General features: G+C 32.5%; 1 protein-coding gene across 2 annotated transcripts; it reads left to right on the top strand.

Annotated features, from left to right (window-relative positions):
• On the top strand, positions 1 to 20,614 carry LOC102012962 (chromosome unknown open reading frame, human C8orf88). 2 transcript variants are annotated; one of them, XM_013512853.1, is made up of 7 exons: positions 1 to 117; positions 1,332 to 1,390; positions 5,627 to 5,725; positions 7,440 to 7,513; positions 13,723 to 13,798; positions 18,332 to 18,438; positions 20,224 to 20,614. In XM_013512853.1, exons 3-7 carry the CDS (start codon positions 5,653 to 5,655, stop codon positions 20,245 to 20,247), a joined length of 354 nt encoding a protein of 117 aa, XP_013368307.1. In that variant the 5' UTR covers positions 1 to 117; positions 1,332 to 1,390; positions 5,627 to 5,652; the 3' UTR covers positions 20,248 to 20,614. The 2 variants fall into 2 exon arrangements, with proteins under 2 accessions (XP_013368307.1, XP_005381824.1); XM_005381767.2 differs by lacking the exon at positions 1,332 to 1,390.
• Positions 20,615 to 20,815: the final 201 nt, after the last annotated feature.

The following is a 20,815-nucleotide window of genomic DNA, read 5'->3' as shown; positions in this document are numbered from 1 at the left end:
CGCCCCCGGAGCCCGCGCGCCGCCGTCGTTCCTCGTCCGGCTCGGGGCGCGCGGCCGCTGCGTCTGGGCTGAGCGCCGGGACGCTGTCGCCCTGAAGCGCTGTCGGACCTTGAGGCGGTAGGCGGCGGGGAGGACGAGCTAGAGGAGGCGCTGGGCGCGGGGAGCGTGAGAAGAGCTGAGGGGCGGGGCGGGCCGTGTCCGGGGCGCCGGGGAGGGCGTAGCCGGGCTGGGGCGAGGGGCCGAGGGGTCGCAAGCGGCGGGCGGGCGAGGGCACCGGCGTCGCCCCTGTCCGGGCCCGGGGCCGGCGGCGGGCTGGCTTCCCGGGGTTTTGTGTCCTGGTCCTGCGGTGAAAGATGTTCTGGCGAGCGGCGGGACAGGTTCGCGGAGCCAGACACCTGTTGCCCGGACGGACCCATCCCAGCCGTTCAGTCAGTCTACCTGTGTGGACAGGTGCTTGAGAAAACTTTTCTCTGTGGATTGGGGTAGTGAAAAGATGGCAGGGAGTGCGACCGAACTTGGAGCTTTTGATATTTTAAAAAAATGTCCTACTAGTGCACCAGATCTGTGGAATGACTCTACCTCCCAAGTCACAACTGCGGCACCTTTCGGTCTGGGTTTCTTTGGTTACTTTGGTTACTTTTGTTTCTTTTGTTACTTTTTTTGTTTACTTTTCATCTAACCTTTGTAAATGTAATGTTTTGAGGTTGGAAATTGAGATTAAATCTAATCGAGTCCTTGTAAGGAAATTACACAAGGTGAATTAAAATAATCTTATTTTTTAATTGCACCGGAACTGTCAGCACTTGCCAAAGAAGTTTAGAATGATTTATTTATTTTACCTACCTGGTGGTGCTGGGGATCAAACCCGGGGCCTTGGGCAGCCTAGCCAAAAGCTCCACCACTGTGCTATACCCGCAAGCCTGAGAAGTCTAGAATTTAAACTGGCGATTTTAAACAGAGGATCCAGCGTTTAAAAACAGCACATGGTATATTTCTTATGTTATGACCTATTTATGGCAATATATCCTATCTGTAGGATGAGGAAAACATAATTCTATATTTTAATAATCTAAGAAAAATTGTAAATTGAGGAAATGGGAAGTATTCGTATATAAAATTATCTAACAAGGCTTCATCCATAGATGTGCCTTCTCATATATATTTTTTTAATCCATACGTGTAATGCCTATTTGGAATACTGGATAGTCTGATGTCTTACATACCAAACAGGTAATTTCAGAGCAAAGGCATAAACTTTGTAATCAGATCCTCACCAGGCATTAATTTAGCTGTGTAGATTTAAGTTTGTCTCCCATTTTTGTGAACCTTAGGTTTTTCATTGTAAAGTCCAACGAATAATTTTCTCCAACAGTTAACGTATGGCTGAAAGGTAAGTGACATACATAGGACACACATGTGTAAATACCACATTGTTTCTCTGGTGTGAGAAACCAAAAGTGTAAATAACGACCAAAATGTATAATAAGTATTGGGAAGTAGGAAGAAAATGTTCAAATAGGGAGGGGAACAAAGAAAGGGGAAGAAGACAAAGGAAGAAAAGTTTAAAAAGATTAGAAAAGAAGGAAAACAGGGAAACAAAGCTTTTGTAAGTGGGGAGGGGAGGAGGGGTTGAAGGGAGGTTATGGGAATGGGGAAAAAAAGTTATGTCATGTACAAGTACAAGTTCTCTGTGATGCATGTAATCATTATGTATACCTAAAATGTACCAATAAAATCCGATTTAAAAATCTTAAAACATAAGAAAGTTAAATGACATAATATATGTAGGGTGTTTAGTTAGCATGTAGGATCTTAAATGGCATTTTGATTTAAGAAATATATGCTGGAAAGTAAGAGTGTGTCCAAGGTGGTCAGCTGTGTGTTTATTACCTCACTGTGCTTTGGAAAATTTTAATTGGTAATTTCATTATTGATGGTTGTCACTTTTTTAAAATACAGAAAGGGAACCTAAAATACTGTTGGCTTTTCCAGATGTGGAACATCAAATACAGTTTAAGTTTCTTGACTAACATTCCTAATCAATATTAAATTTTTTTTTAATATTCTGTTTATACACCTTGGCCTTTTAAGATTTGTTTAATATAAGACCCACTTTACTCTGCAACCATTTCTCCACATGTGTTACTTTTGAGAGGTTGGACAAAATATTCTTTAAGAAACATTTATGCCATAAAACTATATATTTACATTTTAAAAGACAGCTTTATGATAGGTCGGCTACTTGCTACCAGTTACTTGTGGGATTCTGTTTCTTTTGCAATCTTTCTAACAGTTGTGATAAATATTTAGGTAGCACCAGTAATATCAAGGGAAACTTGTTGAGCTCTGTGGTTAAAGAGAACATTGCAGTTTAAGACAAGTTATTTTCTATATTGGTTTTGTAGTTCAAGTAAGCCTTTATTATTATTTTTAACTAAACTGAGAGTAAGGGTCTACTTTGTGGAGCCCTGTCTAGATTTTAATCCAATAAACCAGTTCACAATAATTGTCTAGTAATTACTTAACTTTTTCCATTAATAACATAATTGTAGTATGTAGTATGCATTGTAATCTCGAACTCATTTCCTATATTGTCAGTGAACTATGCAGGCATAGTTCACTTTTTTTTAAACACTAGATAGTATTTTATGACACCACCTTTCTAATTTTCTTTACTGAAGTGGATTTATTTATGGGGGAGTCCTAGCTGTTTCTTTCCTACAATAAACTGAAAAGTAGGTGGCACTAAAAGAGCTTTAATTTTTTGTTTAATTGTTTTGCAAAATCATGTAATAGAGCTCTGTAACTCCCCAATGTTTGAAAATCCCTAGTTTGAATACTCTGAATTTGCCTGCTCAGCAGCTGGAAAAGACTTTATAACCTGCTACTCAATTTCAGCTGAGCAATGAAAAGCGAGGAAGCGTGTGCCAAAGTATTCTCTTCTTTTGTATTCTGATTCACTAGTTTCATATGGGTAATAGGATGGAAAGTTACTGCACACTAGTACTAGGGTCCTCAGTGGAATGGCTAGAAAATTTATTAAATGTACCAATATATAAGATCAGTGTCTGGTACTTTTAAAATTATCTTCTTCCACATAGAAAATATTCTATAAGTATTTGAGGTATATTTTTGCTACTTACAACTTTTTTGCTTCCTATTACATCAAAAAGTTGTATAGCCAGCAAGTACATAGAGCATTAGTTTTGTTTAGAAAGTTATTAATCACCATTTTGTGCTATTAGTTAACAAGACATATTACAAAGTGAGGCAAATACTGACTTGGAATATTGCCTGGCTTATCTTTAAGTTTTGGAAAAAAATGACTTTGGGCATAGTCGTCATTATCAACTTTGAGGTTGTTTATAAGTTTAGGATTTTAACATTCATACATTTCTAAAGATATTTTTAAATAAAACATTTCTTGGAACTGAAAGGGAGAGTTGCCAATTCTATCTTATACTTGAGGAAAAAATCATTTAGACTTATGATTCACTTATAATAATATTCTTACAATTATTTTTGGATGAACAAGTACAAAGCCTAGTGGAGTTTTAGCGTTGACTTATACTGAAGGACATAACAATTAAGAAAGCCTGTGTTCCAGCAGATGTCAGAAGATAAAATGAGGAGGTATTTAAATTTATAGAGGTTGCATAGTTAAATTAATTATATTGCAAGTAATAGGATCCAAAGATAAGTAGGTCTAGTTTTTGTGCCCTCTGTTAACTTATAGTCTAATCAAATAGCCATGTAATATATTTACTGTGACACATTTTAGAAACACTGATAAACAGACTACAGTAGGGACTAGTGGAGGAGGAAGGTATAGAGGAATTATTTTTATGTTACTATTAACTGTTTATTAGGAAATAGAGAACTTCACACAAATTTTATTTAATGTTGCCTATTGAGGCATAACGATATTTTTTTTAAAAGAAATACCAAGAGCTTGAGCTTGAACACTTGAATGCCTACACATATGGTAAAACAAAATAAGATTGACTCAACAATTTATTGAACATCTACTGTGTACTAAACACTATTCTACACAATGGAGACATACTTGAATAATACAACTGTAATACTTGATTAAGAGGTAACTGAAGCTTGTGCAGTAAGTACCATATTAGTAGAGGTTTCAGGGTTCTTTTGTGAGCATATTAAAAAGTTACTTAATGAGAACATATGTCTGAGATGGAAAGAGGTTAGGGCTAGCTAGATTGTGAAGTACTGTGAAGCAGTCTGGGTATGAGCATAGTCATCACTTCCAAGACTTGTCCCTGGGCAAATTACCTTATTTCTCTAAGCTTTATGTGTAAAATGAGGGCACTAATTATTAACTAACATTGATTGCACTCTAATTATGTACCAGATGTTGCATTGAGGAACTCTTTGTGAGTTATATTATTTAGTCTTCTCACCAACTCTAGGAGGTAGAATCTATTGCTATCCATAATTAGATATTGTTGTCCTCATAATTAGGTAGTGGAGCCTAAAATGAACGCAGGTAGGCTGACATGAAACCAGAGCTTTAAATATTAGTAGTGCCTAATTTATGAAGTTCTGAATAATATAATGTTACTAATTGGTTTACTATGCATACCATGGACATTTTCTCTTTTCTTTATTAATAATCAGAGATAATATTAATAAATTCTTAGAAAGCTTTTAAAACCAAGAATATGTATAAATGATCATACTTTGAAAATATACTATGTACATTCATTTGTTCAGGGAATTCTTGTTTTATGCCTATTTTGGACTCTATACCAATGCTGTATTAGTTACAGATGACACAGGATTAATACGTTTTTCACTTTTAAAATAGTCACCTTTTTGTCTAGTGTGGAAAACAAAACAATTTAGAGGACAGCACTTAAACTTATTTAAAAGGTGATCAGAGAAATGAATTCTGAAACACTGTGGAATTAAGAGAGTATTGGTAGCAATGAAGATAATACATATGAGATATGTTTTGAAAGAATGAGCAGGAATTAGAGACAAATTATGGGATGGGTGGTGTAATTCACACCATCAAATTGAAGGTGTCTTTAAGGGTAGTCTAAAGGAGTTGGTGATGACTTTAAGGAGGAGGGACATCTTTGAGGGGGTCAAAGTAATTAATTTGATTTTGGATAAGTTTAATTTGAAGTGCATGAGATAAGAAACTGAAACAGGATTAGACAATCAGAAAAATGAAACAGGAGTTTAAGAGATGTAGATGCTGGAAGCATAATTAAATCATATTTGCATACATAGGTCAGTGCAATCATAAGAATAGGTGAGATTAGCTAAGAGGGCTAAAGAAAAACAATTAAATCTCTACATTTAATTAAAGAGCAGGAAAATCAGTTAAGGAGCTTAGAAAAGGCAAATGAGCCTACAAATAGGAAATAAGCCAAAAGAGTAGAGTGAGGGAAATTAACAGAGGAAAATGTCCTTAAAGAAGGAATGTGACAAATGCACTAAAGAGGTCTGAGATTATTATATATTATTTTAAATACTTTGCTGTGTTTGTGTTTTCCAACTTATGAAACAGATATCTTCAAATGAGTAATGTGGTTATTATATATAGGCAAAACATCTTGTCCAAAAAATAAAAATGCGTTTTTTCCTCTTGAAGTATGGAACCTCAAGGTCTTTGTGACAATGGAAACCAAAAAATTAATTGGTAAATCGCTTCAACCAGCAAGACCTGTTCATCATCTGACTTCTTCCTCAGGTGAGTAATACAGTATAAAGTTCTTTAAATATTAATTTGTTAATGGTGAAGTAGCATTGAAAGGGTAAATAATATATAAAGTAATTGTTTGAAGTGAATATTTAAAAAATAATAGAAATTAATGATCTTTTCTGTTCGAGGAATTTGCAAATTATTACCAAAAGAAAAATATTTTTAATAATCTTACATTCCAAAGTCTACCAGACTGACAAGGGTAGGAAATATGGTCCTTGGCTGAAAGTAACTGTGTAGTTATTTATCTCATTTTTCAAAGTCAGCTGGCATCTAATTAGAGTGATAATGCCAGTGTAAGTTGTGTCATTTGGTTATGATCAGTGCATAGCAGTTATGCTGGAGAATTAACCTTGAAAAGATACCTATGTGTAAAACAAAACCAAAAACAAATTCTCAAAAAATTAACACAGAATTTACAGTGTTCTTGCTATATTTCTACAGGTTAGGGATATGCTTGACCTGGAATATACCTAATTTCAGAAAATCTAAATAAAAACCCCAAATCTAAACTTAAATGTTCTTTTGTCTATAAAACTATTTTCCTGGACAGATTATTTTTATTTTTATTGGACGAATTCTTGAAATACTTGATATTTAACTCCTAAATTAGGATATTAACTTTTTTATTCTATTCAGTACTTGTCAGAATAACTTCTGCATTCTAACTTAGGTGACATACACATAACCTGTTTACATTTTCTTTAGTCCTTGTATTCAGTTGAATTAACTGACTTAGATACTTAGATAAAGGAAAATGTAGCCCTTTTATTGATAGAGAAATGAATCAAAAAAGATAGGAATGGTATCAGTTTCTTTCTCCTGTTTGTTCTCTCATCCTTGATTCCTGTAAAAGAAGATTGTCACCACTTTGGTAATGGTGCCTTTCAAGATAGCTGTAACTTGGAATGGTCTAAATGGGTACTTTTAGACCATAGGTTAGCAATGCTAATCTCATGTCATTTTGGTGCATGAAATCGGCATTGTACAGAGTCCAGTTGTACAGTGTCAAGTTGTATAGTGTCAGCTCTCTAATTTTACCCTAAAAGGATGTAAAGTAATTGGCAGCAGTTCCTTTCTATAAAAAGCTTTATGCCAGTACCCCTACCTCCCTCCATCTCACCAGATTCAGGTTTTCAGAGATCCCCTCCCTTAAAACTTTTATATAGATGAATGGGTGGGGATATGGAGTGGTCCTAGGCTCTCATTTAACTATAATTATCTTAAGGTTTAGACAGCAAAGTAAATTTATTAGAAAAATTTAATAAATCAAATTAATTTTGCCCTTTCTCAGCACATTTCGACACTCTGAACAACTAAGTTCTCAAGAATCTTCTACTTGAAGACTCAGATTGAGTTACTTCCTTTTAGGAAGTCTTCCTGATATCTTAAAACTAACTCTCCTGTCCCATGCTATGTTCTCTGATAGCATACATTATGTGAAATTACATTATAATGTTTATGAACTTTTAGACTATGAACTCTTTTTGTGTCTGAACTCTTTGCATGCTTTAATACCCATCCCTGAATACAGAGGCTCACATTGCATAGGGTTAAATGAATATTTGTTGTGTAGATGAAGTGTTAGAAATTATTTCAAAATAATACCAAATATATTCTATACACTTAAACTTTCTAAGTGATGTTATAACATTTTTTAACATCATGAATATTTAAAATAGATTTTTCCCTCTCTTAACAGGAGCAGTGTTGCCTTTCAATTTTCAAAGTGAATATCCATGCAACACCCAGTGCTTACAAAGTGGAATTAGCAGAGTAAGTCTTAAAACTTATAATCAAATGGACCTGGGAGGGTAACAGTGGTAGGGTGCATGCTTTGCATTCATGAAGCCCGGGTTCAATCTCCAGCAACAAAGAAAGAAAAAAAAATTACAGATAAAACATTATAGAAAATAACTTTTGTTAGGTGTTGTTGTGAACTAGATGCTATGCTGCTTTATATATTGTCTGAGAAGTTATATTTTTCAAACATATTTCAAAGATAATATAATACCCATGCATCTGTCATCCAGCATTTTCAAATCTGAACATTTTACTATATTTGTTTTGAAAAATTTAATTAAAAACCCCTTGTATCTCTCTCTCTCTACTGTCCATTTTCTTCCTACTTTTCCCAGAGATAACTATCCTCAGTTTTTAAAATAAATTAATATATATGGACTTTTGCTATGATAAATAAAATTGTTGTTTTATAATTTTAAATAAATAATATTGTGTACATATTTGGCTTCATCATTTTTCTTTCACTTTAAGGTTATATTAGGTATCTTAATTTTTAAATTAACTACAATAGTTACAAAGTATGAAATTCAAAATATACAAAATGATATATAGTGAAAAGTTTCCCTTCAGTTTCTATTCCCTAGTCACCAGTTTCTTCTGACAAAAGGAACTATTCTCATTCAGATACTTTCAGAATTAAGCTGTGCTACATGTACAATTATTAGTGTATCCATAAATGGAATACAAGTCAACTTTACAATGAATACACTAGTTCTATATATGCTGATACAGAAAATATTTTAATATATGTGAATATACCCCATTTGTTTATATTATCTGTTGATGTTTATATTATCTGTTGACATTTCTATTTATAACAAATGCTACAATGACTATCTACATGTTTCATTTTATACTATCTACATGCTTCAATTTTATACAAGTTTGAGAGCTTCTCTGGTATAAAACTGAAGTCAAATTTTTATGTGAAAATTGTTTATATGTTCAAACCAAATTACTCCCCACAGTGATTTGTATGTGCAGTGCACATAAGGGCCCTAAATTTTCCATATCCTTATTTTATTACTGTTTCACTTTAAAATTTTAACTTGTTCAAGGGTTCATCTTTTGGTTGATTTTAATTTTTAATTTTCTGTTGCTTGTAAAATAGAACAACCTTCATGTGTAATTTGACAATGTAAACATGTCTTGTGAATTGTGAATTCATATCATTTGCCTTTGTATCTTTGTGTTGCATCTTTATTTATATGCCTTTAAAATATATTTATTCTGTGTTCTAATTATTGTCCTTATATGCTTAGAAAATATTTTTTTTCCTAGGAATGTGATATGTGAGAGTCATTTTCTTTGTGAGTCTGTGCCTCCAGCAACAGATGCTGTAATGTTGTGTTTATCTTTTTATTTCCAGTACAAAGCATAGTGCTTCTTACGTCATAGGTATTAAGTGTTTGCTAAATGAATGTGTTCAGCAAGGTGCCTGCTACCCATATGGCAACTTTTTAAGAATCAAGAGAACAGAAATTATAGAAGCAAGCAGTTTTTATTAGAATAAAATGCTTTGGTCCTTCTTGCCCAACAATCTCCATTAGCACTATGAATTTTAAACCTTTAAATGTAGAATCTTCTCCACATGGTAACCCTGGGTTTCAAAAACTTAACTCACTTTATGAGTCTCCACTGTTAAATAAGGTGACAGTTTTACAGAACGTTTTTATAAGATACAATGTGATCTCCATGATTCTAGCATCAGATATCAGTTTCCATATTTCCCACTGCCTATACACTAAGATAATCTAACTTATTTGAGGGTTTTAATACAGAACAATCCCATTTGACATTTCCCATATTAGTTAAGATAGCCATATCACATGTAATTAGCAATCCTAAATTCTTAATGCCTTAATACATAAAGGGTTATTTATATTCAATACAAGTTTTCATTGCACCTAAGGCAGCTATCCTCAAGAGTTCTTTCTGATAGGGAACTCAGGATTGTAGTCTACATTCATATTTGGCTCTAGAATCTCAGTTATCTTTTTCCAACCATAAAAATCTGAGAAAACCTGAGCTAATAAATAATCTTTCAAATGGTTTAAGGGGCAGGCCTGGAAATGAAATACAGTACTGCTAACAGAAATCATTGATAAGAACAAATCACATTCTTCAAATTTAAATTAAGTAGTAAGAAATGTGATATTCCTGGGAAGCTAGGAAGAAGAAACATGATTTGTCTTTATCTACTTTCTGTATCAAATTATGTGAATAGTTGTTTCAGGATATGTGTCTAGTACTTATATCTGAAGTTGGCTTAGGTCTGTCTCTTGACTCAGTGTTATTTATTTGTTCCTGTGTATTATTTTTTCAAACAGTAGCATGCCTCGTTCCCCTTTTTATTGCTTGTTTGGTTAGTACTTTTAAAACCAAACAAAAATCTTGAAAAAAAAGACTAGCTTAATTATCTCTTAACTGTGTATTTTGGGTTGTTCACCAAACCTTTCATGTCTTTACTTTCACTGCTCATAGCATGGCAGTCATACCTGCCGTTGTCTTATGATTATAATAAAGAAATGAAATAACATGTAATTATTTTATAAAGCTTTTATAAGTGTACTTTTTTACATGCTATGAAAAATTTGAAAAAATCAGTGTTTTGAATTTTTAAGATGTGCAAATATAAAAAGTAGAGTTTCACCTTTAAGCTTGATTTTAGGATTTGCATTTAAGTAGCGGCTACAAAGTTAGTGCAATACTAACATTTTAGGATATAAGATTTTTGCATTCTTAAAATGTTTATTATAGTTAATTAAACTAATAAGAACAGTTTTAGAAAACTAATATCTTTAACATTTCCTAATTTCCATAATTCCTAATTTTAACATTTCCTAATTTTTAATATTTTTTAAAAATTAAAAAACCAGAATAGTTGATTTTTAAAAATTTTTATGAGTATATATTGACTACATTAATCATGGGGGTTTGGAACATGTACATAACACATACTATTTTTTAGGAATTCCCCTGCTGCCCCATCTCTCCATTTCTTGTTTTCCTTCTCATTTGCAGCTGTCTTCTCATTTCATATTGTCTGTCTTCAGTTTTGCTCTGTATACTTTGGATTTCTCATATAAGATAAGAAGCCACGGGATATTTATGCTTTTGTGTCTGATTTATTTCACTTGACAGTATGGCTTTAAGATGAATCCATTTTCCAAGAAATTGTTCATATATGCTCTTCTTTATAGTGAAGGTAGTACTTTATTGTGTGAAACTGCCACATTTTCTTTATCCATTTATCTGTGGATGGACTTACATGCCAAGATTTAGCTATTATGACTTTTGCTGCTGTAAACACAAGTGTGCATGTAGCATTACAATATGGTGTCTTTAACTTGTTAACTCTTTAACTCTTAAATATCTTTTCAAAAGATACTTACAAGGTGAATGGGTAGGTCATGTAGAATTTCATTATTTTTTTGAGGTGTCTCCATACTGATTTACATAGTAGTTGTACTGTTTTATGTTCCCACCCACAATGTAGAAGGGTTCCTTTTCCCTCAATAGCCTTGCCAATATTTGTTGTTGTTTGATTTCTTGGTAATAGCCATTCGTTCTGGAATAAGATGGGATCTCAGTGTTGTTTTAATTTGCATTTCTTTCATGATTAATCAAGTTGAACATTTTTTCATCTATTTCTTGGCCATTTGTACTCCATTTGATAAATATTCATTTCAATTGCCCATTTTTGATTGGGTCTTTTATTTTGGAGGATCTAATTTTTTTGAGTTCTCTATATGTTTTACATATTAGTCCTTTGTCTGAGAAGAAGTTGCAAAAATTTCTTTCAATTCTCTAAGTGTTTCCTTTGTCATGCAGAAGCTTTTAAATATGATGTAATCTCACTTGTTCATTCTTGATGTTATTTCTTGTGAAACTGGGGTTCTGCTCAGAAAGCCTTTATATGTGCCTATATGTTCAACAGTTTTACCTATTTTATCTTCCAGCAGATTGTTTCTATTTCAGTATCCAGGTACATGGTAAAAGATATGTGTTTAGATTCAGTCTTCTAAATGTTTATAACCAGCTTTCCCAGCACATTTGTTTATGAGGCTAACTTTCCCCCCAGTGCATGTTTTTGGCAGCTTTGTCAAACACTGAAAAAGTGCACGTGCCTGGGGTTGTTTCTGCTTCCTTTATTCTGTTCCATTGATCCACACTCTTGTTTTTACGCCAGTACTGTGGTGTTTTTGTCTCCAGTTTGTAATATAACTTGAAATCTAATTTTGATGCCTCCTGCTTTTTTCTAGTTGCTCAGGATTACTTTTGTTATTCTGGGTCTTTTTTGGTTCCATATAAATTTTAGGATTTATTTTCCCTAGTTCTGTGAGTACTGTTGGTATTTTGTTTGAGATGGTGTTAAATCTACATATCAGTTTTGGTAGTAGGGCCATTTTGACAATATTGGTTCTGCCTATCCATGAACAGGGCATATCTTTCCATTTTTGGGTGTCCTGTTTGTCTTTTAAAGGAGTACTTCAGTTTTCCTTATAGAGGTCTTTCACTTCCTTGGTGAGGTTAATTCCTAAGTATTTAATTTTTCTGAAAGGTATTGAGAAAAGTATTGTTTTCCTAATTTCTTTCTGGGTGGATTCATTACTTGGTGTACAGAAACACTTGATTTTATGGGTTGATTTTGAATCCTGCTAAATGGCTAAATTCATTTATTAGTTGTAGGAGTGTTTTGATGGATTTTTTTTTGCCTTTTCTATGTAAAGAATCATGCCATCTGCAAATAGCCATAGTTTGAGTTCTTCCTTTTTATAAATATCCCTTTGAATTCTTTCTTTTGCCTAATTGCTCTGGCTAAAGTTTTGAATACTTTATCAAACAGGAATAGTGATAGTGGACATCCATGTCTTGTTCCTGATTTAAAGGAAGAGCTTTCAGTTCTTTCCCAAAAATATGATATTGGCAGTAAGTCTGTCATAAATGACTTTCAGTGGGTTCAGGTAAAGTCCTTCTATACCTGTTTTCTTCAGGGTCTTTCTCATGAATGGATGTTGGACTTTGTCAAAGGCCTTTCTTACATGTATTGAGTTGAGCATGTGATTTTTGTCTTTGCTTTCTGTTTATGTGATGCATTACATTTATTGATTAGTGAATTGATTTTTTGATGGCTTATTTTGGTATCTCAGTAGTGGAGAATTATCTCCTTAGTTTTATTATGTCTTAGGGTTAGTCTTTCTGCATTTAGGCAGTGTTTGTTTGGTAGAATTTGCAGAAATTTAAGAAATGGTTCATAACATGCTAATAGAGTGATTTGTGGAGTAGAGATGTTCATATTTTCAGGGTAGATGTCTCTAAAGAAATAAACCTTAATGAACTACCATAGTCAGGAACTGTTTGCAAACTGATTTTTCATAGTACAAAATGAGGTAATCTCTTAATGGTATATTATATTGATCCAATTTGTGATACCTAAATATAAAACCAGAAAATATTTATTTCATAAACAATCTTACTATTTTATCTTTTAGAATCTCTTATTTTTATAACTGGTATATTTTCTCTCTGTAGGGAGATTTATGGTATGCTAAATTGTAATAACAATTTTCTGCATAAATTTGGAATCAGAAGAATTGGAATTAGTTAAAGTGATTTTTAAAATGTCATCCAATTATTTTAGCAAATCTCACAATAAAGATGGTTCTTCAGGTACAACCAGAAAACTCTGGATAAAGCTTTCTCTCTCTTTAGGCCAGTGTTTCTGATTTTATTTTGCCTCATTGGATGAACTAGTTTTTATTTTTCCTGTTTCAAAGGTGTTGGTGGAAATAGTCCATGTCAGTTATAAACTGACATCAAGTTCTACTTTGTATGAGATCAAAAAACTAAATTTTGTAGTATTTTTGCAGATTTTTATGAATAGAAACTTTGAACTTTGAAATTATTTGTAGTTAGCTATCTTTAGGGTGATAAAATTATCTTTGGTCCTGTGTTCTCTCTCAAAAATAATTTCAATCAAAGCAAAAAATTGTTATAGATACATTTGAATATATTTCACATATTTTTAATAATCAGACATAATGTTTACATATCCTTTGGTCCCAGTTATTCCTTGAGTAATATTTTAATTATTAGGAAAATATTTCTGGGTGATAAAAACAGGTTATATGAAATTATTAAGCCTGAATTTAAAAATACATTTATTTCTTGCTCAACAGTGTAAGGTGAATGGAAAGCAAGCCTTTTCTCAAGGTCTTAATGAAGAGCAGCAACATCAGTCTCCAGTTAAAAAAGGTAAAATTTCACCATAATTCCCAAACTTCATCATAGAATATATTATTATCTATCTGAAATTAATATTATTTTTTTGCTTAGTTATATACCTATGTATAAAATAAATTCTATTATATTTTTAGGTTTATTTCTGTTCATATCTGTCAGTCTATCAATTTGACAACTCTAAAGGATAGAATAGAATAACAATAGCTTAAAGTGGAAATTAATTTCTGTATTTTATATATCATGTAAAATTCTGAGCTGATATACTGGTTCAGTTTTGTGAAGTAGGCAAATCAATAATAACCCATATTAACAGAATGGGGATCAAAAAAACACATGATCATCTCAATTAATGCAGAAAAAAAGCATTTGACAAAATCTAATACCCTTTCCTGATAAAATATCTTAACAAGTGAGAAGCAGTGGTTGATAAGTAATAGAAAACTTCTTTGTTATGATAAAGGTTATCTATGAACCACTAATATCATGAGTGACGATGAAAGACTGAATGCTTTTTTTAAAATGTTTTTTAAATTTTATTTTAAAAAGAGTAGTAAATGAGAAAAAAAAAGAACAATAGCAGCATACCAGCATCACAAACATAAACAAACCAAAGCAAGAACATTTAAAGTGAAACAGGGTTTCAAGACAAAATAATATGAATTAACAGTGGATGTTATATTACATATTGCTATCCTCAACTACATTGCTCAGATTACCAGATGTAAGAATGGAAGATTGTTCAAACCATTAAAGAGAATAAGAAAATAATTATTAGATAAAACATTAGAGATAATACAGAGTTTCACTAGACAAGATGGTAGGAATTCGCCATGGTAGTTCCATTGCATATTGTTACCTTCAAATCAGTTGCTCAGATTACCAGATATAAGCATGCAAAATTGGTCAGAACATAAAAAATTTTAAGCATTAACTGTTCCTTTCAATATACCATCAGACATCAGCAATACAGTTATCACAGCTATTCATATATATATATTTATATTTTGCCTGCTTTCTTTCTTTTTTCTTCTTTCCCTCATCCCAGTCATTCCTTCCTTTGAGCAATTTCTTTCCCTTTCTTATCATCTATTGTACATTTTGAGTTCTACTTATTCTTTTAGGTTCCTACATCAGGGAGACAATATGTTTACACATGTGGGTCCAATTTATTTCATTTATGAGTATGGTCTCTAGTTGCATCCATTTACCTACAAAAGCCTCAAGTTTATCTTTGTTTAGTGGCTGAGTAATATTCCATTGTATAAAAATGCCACATCTTTTTTATCCATTCCTCAGTGGATAGGCATTTGGGTTGTTTCCAAGATTTAGCTATTACAAATTGTGCTGCTATAAACATGGATGCACATATATCGCTGTGGTATGATGCTTTTAATTCTTCTGGGAAAGGACTGATGCTTTTTTTCTAACATTAAGAACAAGATAAGGTTATTTATTTACAGCCAATGAGTTATTTCAACAGAATTGCAGGATAGAATATCATTGTTCATGTTTTTAGAAATTGAGTCATTTCTCTTTTTTTTCAGGCAAGGTAATGGTTGGACAATTTTTATCTTTTCAAATAGCAAATTTTTGGTTTTATTATTTTTATAGTATCTAGTTTATTTATCGCCAATCTGATCTTTATTAGTTCACCCGTTCCTTTAGCTTTTGAGTAGTTTGCTTTTTTTTCTATTTCTTTATTGTGTAGGGTTAGATATTTGACTTGACATGCCCCCTCCCCTCCTTGCAGTTGCAGTTCCAGAGATTGAACCTAGGACCTTCACGCTGGGTTACATTCCCAGCCTTTATTTTTTATTTTGAGAGAGAGTGTTGCTAATCACTAAATTTCCCAGGTTTGGCTCAAACTTGTGATCCTCCTGTCTCAGCCTCCCAGAGTGCTGGAATTACAGGCTAGTTTCTTCTTTTTAAATGTTAGCTTGTGTAGCTATGAAATACTCTGGGCACCATTTTTACCGCATCCCATAAGTTTTAGTATATTGTGACTTTGTTTTCATTTGTCTCAAATGTTTTCTGAGTCCTCTGTTATTTTTTGTTCTATTGATTATTTAACAGTAGAATAATTTCAACATACTTGTGAATTTTCTAATTTTCTACTGTTGACCTCAGGTTTCATTCCATTGTAGTCTTAGAGGATACTTTTTATATGATTTTAATCTTTTTAAATGTATTTAGTTTGTTTTATAGCCTAACAAGTGGCCCCAAAGTGCTTTGTCCCTCTCAAAACTCATGTTCAGGCTTAATTCACCAGGATAATGCTATCTGAAGTGACGTGGCCTTTAAAAAAGGTGACTAGGTCTTTAAAAACGGATTACTGCTGTCCCTTTAGAGTTCTAATTCATGGGTACTAGATTAGAAGTTAAGAAGAAAGGTGGTTAAAGTGAGCCTGGAAATTCCCCTGAGACCTTCTCATGCTGATTTCCTGCCATGTGATGCCACCTGCCATGTTATGGTGCAGCCAGGGAGCCTTTGCCAGGTGCTATGCTATTAGACTTTCCAGCCACCAGAATTATTGACCCAAAAAACCTGTTTTCTTTCTATTCTCCCCAATATCAGGTATTCAGTTATAACAACACAAATGGACTATGACTCTTACAATAAGAATTTGTTTCCCTTGAAGAAGCTGGGTATTAGCTGTAATCCATAAATTTTAACACATTGTATTTGACTGTCATACAGTTTGAAATATTTTTTAATTTACTGATTATTTTATCTTACAGAATTTTTGAAATTTCCAATATACTTTTAAAATTTTTATCATGGATTTCTAATTTAATTTTGTCAGAGAATACAATCTGTGTTATTTTAAACTTCTTAAATTTATTGAGGCTTGTTTTATAGTCTAATCTATTGACTGTACAGTACTTGAAAAGAACAATGCATTTTTCAGTTTTCAATATAGCTTCTGTAAATGTTAGGTAAATCAAAGTGGTTGCTAATACTGTGCAAATTTATCTTTTTACTTTTTTGTGTCTAATTCTACCAACAGCTGAATAAGAGGTTTTTACATTACATGCTGTTTATTGTGGAAATGTCTAGTTCCCTTTTTATTTCTGTTAAATTTTGCTTTCCATATTTCAAAACTTGGTTATTGGACCCAGAACATTGATAGTTTCCTCTGTCTGAAAATAAGATAGTCACTACAACCTTATTATTACTTCTTTGCACAGTACATCTTTTTACATACATTGACTTTCAACCTGTGTCTTTATAGTTAATGTATATCCCTAGTGAACATCATATAATAAAAGTCCTCCTTTTAAATCCACTCTGTCAGTTTGTAACCTTTACTATAATATTTAATATAAGGGCCAGGAAACTACAGCTGGAAAGCCAAATGACTATTTTTGTAAATAAAATTTTGTTGAAATAGAGTCACACTTTCATTTATATGTGGTTACTTTTTTCGGCTTCCCTTCATCTGTATATATCTTTATGTGCATTTTAACCGGATCTTCCACCCCTATACTCTGGATATGGGATTTTGGGTTCTCATTTAATATTTTTTACTTTTTACTTGTTTTGGAAGTACTGTGAATAAAATCCAAGGCCTTATGCATGCTAGGCAAATATACGACTGAGATATACCCTCAGTACCAATTCTTTTCTTTCAAAAATATTACTCCAGTATACTTTAAAAATATTGTAATACTTTTTGGCTGTCATTTCTGATGAAAAGTCAGCAGGTACTGTATCTGAATCATTGTTCCACTTGAATATAGGAGCTCTGGCTTGGATCTTGTTTTGCCTTTATGTAGTATAGTCTTCAACACACAGTAGATATATAATAAGTGGTTCTTGAATTGAAATTGTTTTGATTATATTAATTTTTAGTATTTACTGAGGTTAGGTAGTAGACTCACCAAAGTTTCATTTTGGCAAGTCCTGAATTGACCGGTAGATGTTACTGTTCTTATACTTTATAATACAAAATCATTTTACTAGACCTGAATAATAATCAGTCAAAAAAAGTCCTGCATTATCAGTTTCATCAAAACAGTTCTTTCGCAGGCCAGGGATATAGTTTAGCAGCACAGCACCTGCCTGGCAAATGTGAGGTCATGAGTTCGATTCCTGGAACCAAAAAAAAAAAAAAATAACCAATGCTTTCTTGCATTTTTCTTTAAACACCTGTGCTTCCTTTCCATGTAAATGGAAAATTAAAGGTCGTAGATGTTTTCTAAAGTCTTTTCCTTCTTTTCTTTTGCATGTGCTCTACTAATTATTTGAGAAATAGTGGATATTTCAGTGACTTCCAGTAAAAGTGAGCCAAAATGCGATCCAGCATGGTTTCTTGAGCTTTAATTAATTAATTGATTGAACTCAAGGCCTTTGTTCTGAGCTATATCCTCAGCCCTTTATTTTTTGAGACAGGGTCTAACTAAGTTGCTGAATTGCCCAGGCTGAGCTCAAACTTGGATCCTCCTGCCTTTAGCCTTCTAGAATGCTGGCATTACAGGAGTGCAACACCCTACCTTGCTGAATTGTATGTTTCATAACATTATATGTAATGTTTAATATCTACAGAGAGAATTAAATACAGCAGAGATTTCCTGTTGAAACTCTCAAGTGTTTCCATCTGCAGAAAAAAACCAGACTTTCTGCCTGATCATCCCATTGTACTTCAAACACTAGTAAGTAGTTTTTGGATTTTGTATTGTAATATTGTATTCCAATTATTTATCTTTAACATGTTTTATTCTACTTGTAGATTCTTAATTTTTCTTATTGTAAAATATTAGTAATCCAGAAAACCACAAAAATCCAAATGTGCAGTGAAACTAGTTATTGTGAAATAATTATTACTCTATGCAAGAAATACAGTGGAAGTTATATTTTATTTTTTAAATTTTTTTGTTTTTTATCCGGTACCGGGAATCAAACTCACGACCTTGTGCTTGCCAGCCAGGTTCTGTGCTGCTGAGCTAAATCCCCAGCCCCAGAAGTTATATTTTAGTTATGAAGTATTTTTCTATTGAGAAGTCATAAAAATATCATCCAGTATTGCAAAAGTTCTGTTTTGTTTTTCAATTAATTTCTGTAATCCACCTGGAATTTATTTTACTGTATCATACAAGGTAGAGATCAAGTTTTATATTTTCTATAGGTATATCCAGTTATTCTAGTAATATTTATTGAAAGAATGGTTCTCTGAAATCTCTCAAGAAATATATAGTCTGTTAATGGCTTCTCTATTCAATTTGTTTAGTTTTAAAACAGCTAAACAAGTCATCTTTGTTATTTTTCTTAAATTTATCTTTGCTATGCTGAGCTCTTTATATTTCTGTGTCTCCCCATCAAATTCCATCCAGGTAAATATACACAATAAATATATGTCTTGTGGGATGTTTATGGGAAAGCACATGGGTTTTGGCTTCAGATTTGGGTTCTAATTGTAACGACTTTGTGTACTGGTAGTTCAGAAGTGGGCAAGTCAGTTAGTTAACCTTTCTTAAGTCAAAGTTTTGCAATTACAGATAAAAATGATAACCTCTGGTGCTCAAGATTAAATACAATAACATATGAGAGTGCATAGAATGATATCAATCTCTTATGTTGCTCTCACTAAATGACATATCCTTTATGCTCTGTCTTAACATTTGGCTAGAATTTTACCTTAAGAGTTTTAATAAACATTTTATGTAGGCAAAGGTAACCAGGATTGTGTTGAGATGAGACTCAGAATGCTAAAAATGGATCAGTGAGATACAGAATACTATCTCCATTTTGGAGATATTAACCCTTGGAAATTTGTAGGATTTATTTCCTTAATTACAATTTTTAAAAACTCTATGTTGTTACATTAGTATTTCATAGTGTTATAACATATTAGTATTTCATAATGTAAACTCACTTAGATATCCCTAGCCAGTTTTTTTTAAATTAATTAAGAATTGCAATGTTTTCATAATACCACTCACAAAGTAATATTTAATGAAGAAAAAGGTACGTGATTATACTTGAATTTTCTTACCTGTTCAGAGATTTTAGGGATACATAATCCTTGGTCTGTGAGAATATAAACGTTCATACTATATAAAATGTCACATTTATGTTTACATTTTCTAGTTTATGACACTTTATTTTGTAAATAAATGTTTGACATGCACTTTATTTAGAACAAACATACATTAGAATTGTTTACTTTTGCTTTATGCATTAATAACATGCATAAAACTATGTACCACAAAAATGGAACAACAGGTTTGAAACACACTTTAATATATTTAAAAATGAATTACATAAGTTTACTGACACAGAAGAACTCTTGACAATTCCACTTTAATAGTTCCTATAGTAACATGCATTTAGATGTGTAAACACTAAGCAGATTCACAGTATTTGTTTTGAGAAGTAATTTGTAAAAACTGAATTTAACTAATCTAATTGCTAAATCAATCCTTTCTTTTTTGTTACAGGAAAACAACCAAAGTTTTAAGTAGCATTTTAAGAACAGATTAATTTGAAGATAATGAATTATTTGTTTTATATTTTGAACACCAGCAAATGAAGTGGACCTAGTAACAGTAACTACAATTGACTGTGACAATTCAATTTATTTTAAATTTTGATGGTTGGCCGTTTGGCTTCTCCTAAAATGAGAAAGAGATATTTTAAACTATAAACAATTTTCTAATCAGCTTTGTAAACAGATTCCTGCAAAACACTGGAAAGTAGGAATTTGGCTAGTGAAGTGGGAAGACTGTATTTATAATTTGCATGCTACTTGCAAATTTTTTTCACGAGTTGTAATAATGGAATAGAAATGTAAGCTGTAAAGATTCTCAAATATAAAGTATTTGTACATAATTTCCTCTTGCTCTTAAAAGTTCCTTTTCTATTTCCCACTGGTTTCATACTAGCTCTTCAATAGATCATTATGTTCTTTCTAGAGGTGTAGAATGATTCAGGATATTCAATACATAGTTGTCAATGACAGTAGGGAGAATTTTTAGATAGGCATTTCTGTTTGAATATATGATTCACTGGTCTCTAGGCTTTTGATAAATA

The sequence above is a fragment of the Chinchilla lanigera genome, unplaced genomic scaffold, assembly GCF_000276665.1.
Source record: "Chinchilla lanigera isolate Chin_1 unplaced genomic scaffold, ChiLan1.0 scaffold00016, whole genome shotgun sequence".
In the NCBI taxonomy this organism is placed as follows: Eukaryota; Metazoa; Chordata; class Mammalia; order Rodentia; family Chinchillidae; genus Chinchilla; species Chinchilla lanigera.
This window is presented reverse-complemented; position numbering and strand designations above follow the sequence as displayed.

Coding starts and splice junctions, on each gene's coding strand:
- LOC102012962 (XM_005381767.2), top strand. CDS start 5,653: ATGGAAACCAAAAAATTAATTGGTAAATCGCTTCAACCAGCAAGACCT. Junction 7,514..13,722: donor TACAAAGTGGAATTAGCAGA/GTAAGTCTTAAA, acceptor CTTGCTCAACAG/TGTAAGGTGAATGGAAAGCA. Junction 13,799..18,331: donor TCAGTCTCCAGTTAAAAAAG/GTAAAATTTCAC, acceptor TAATATCTACAG/AGAGAATTAAATACAGCAGA.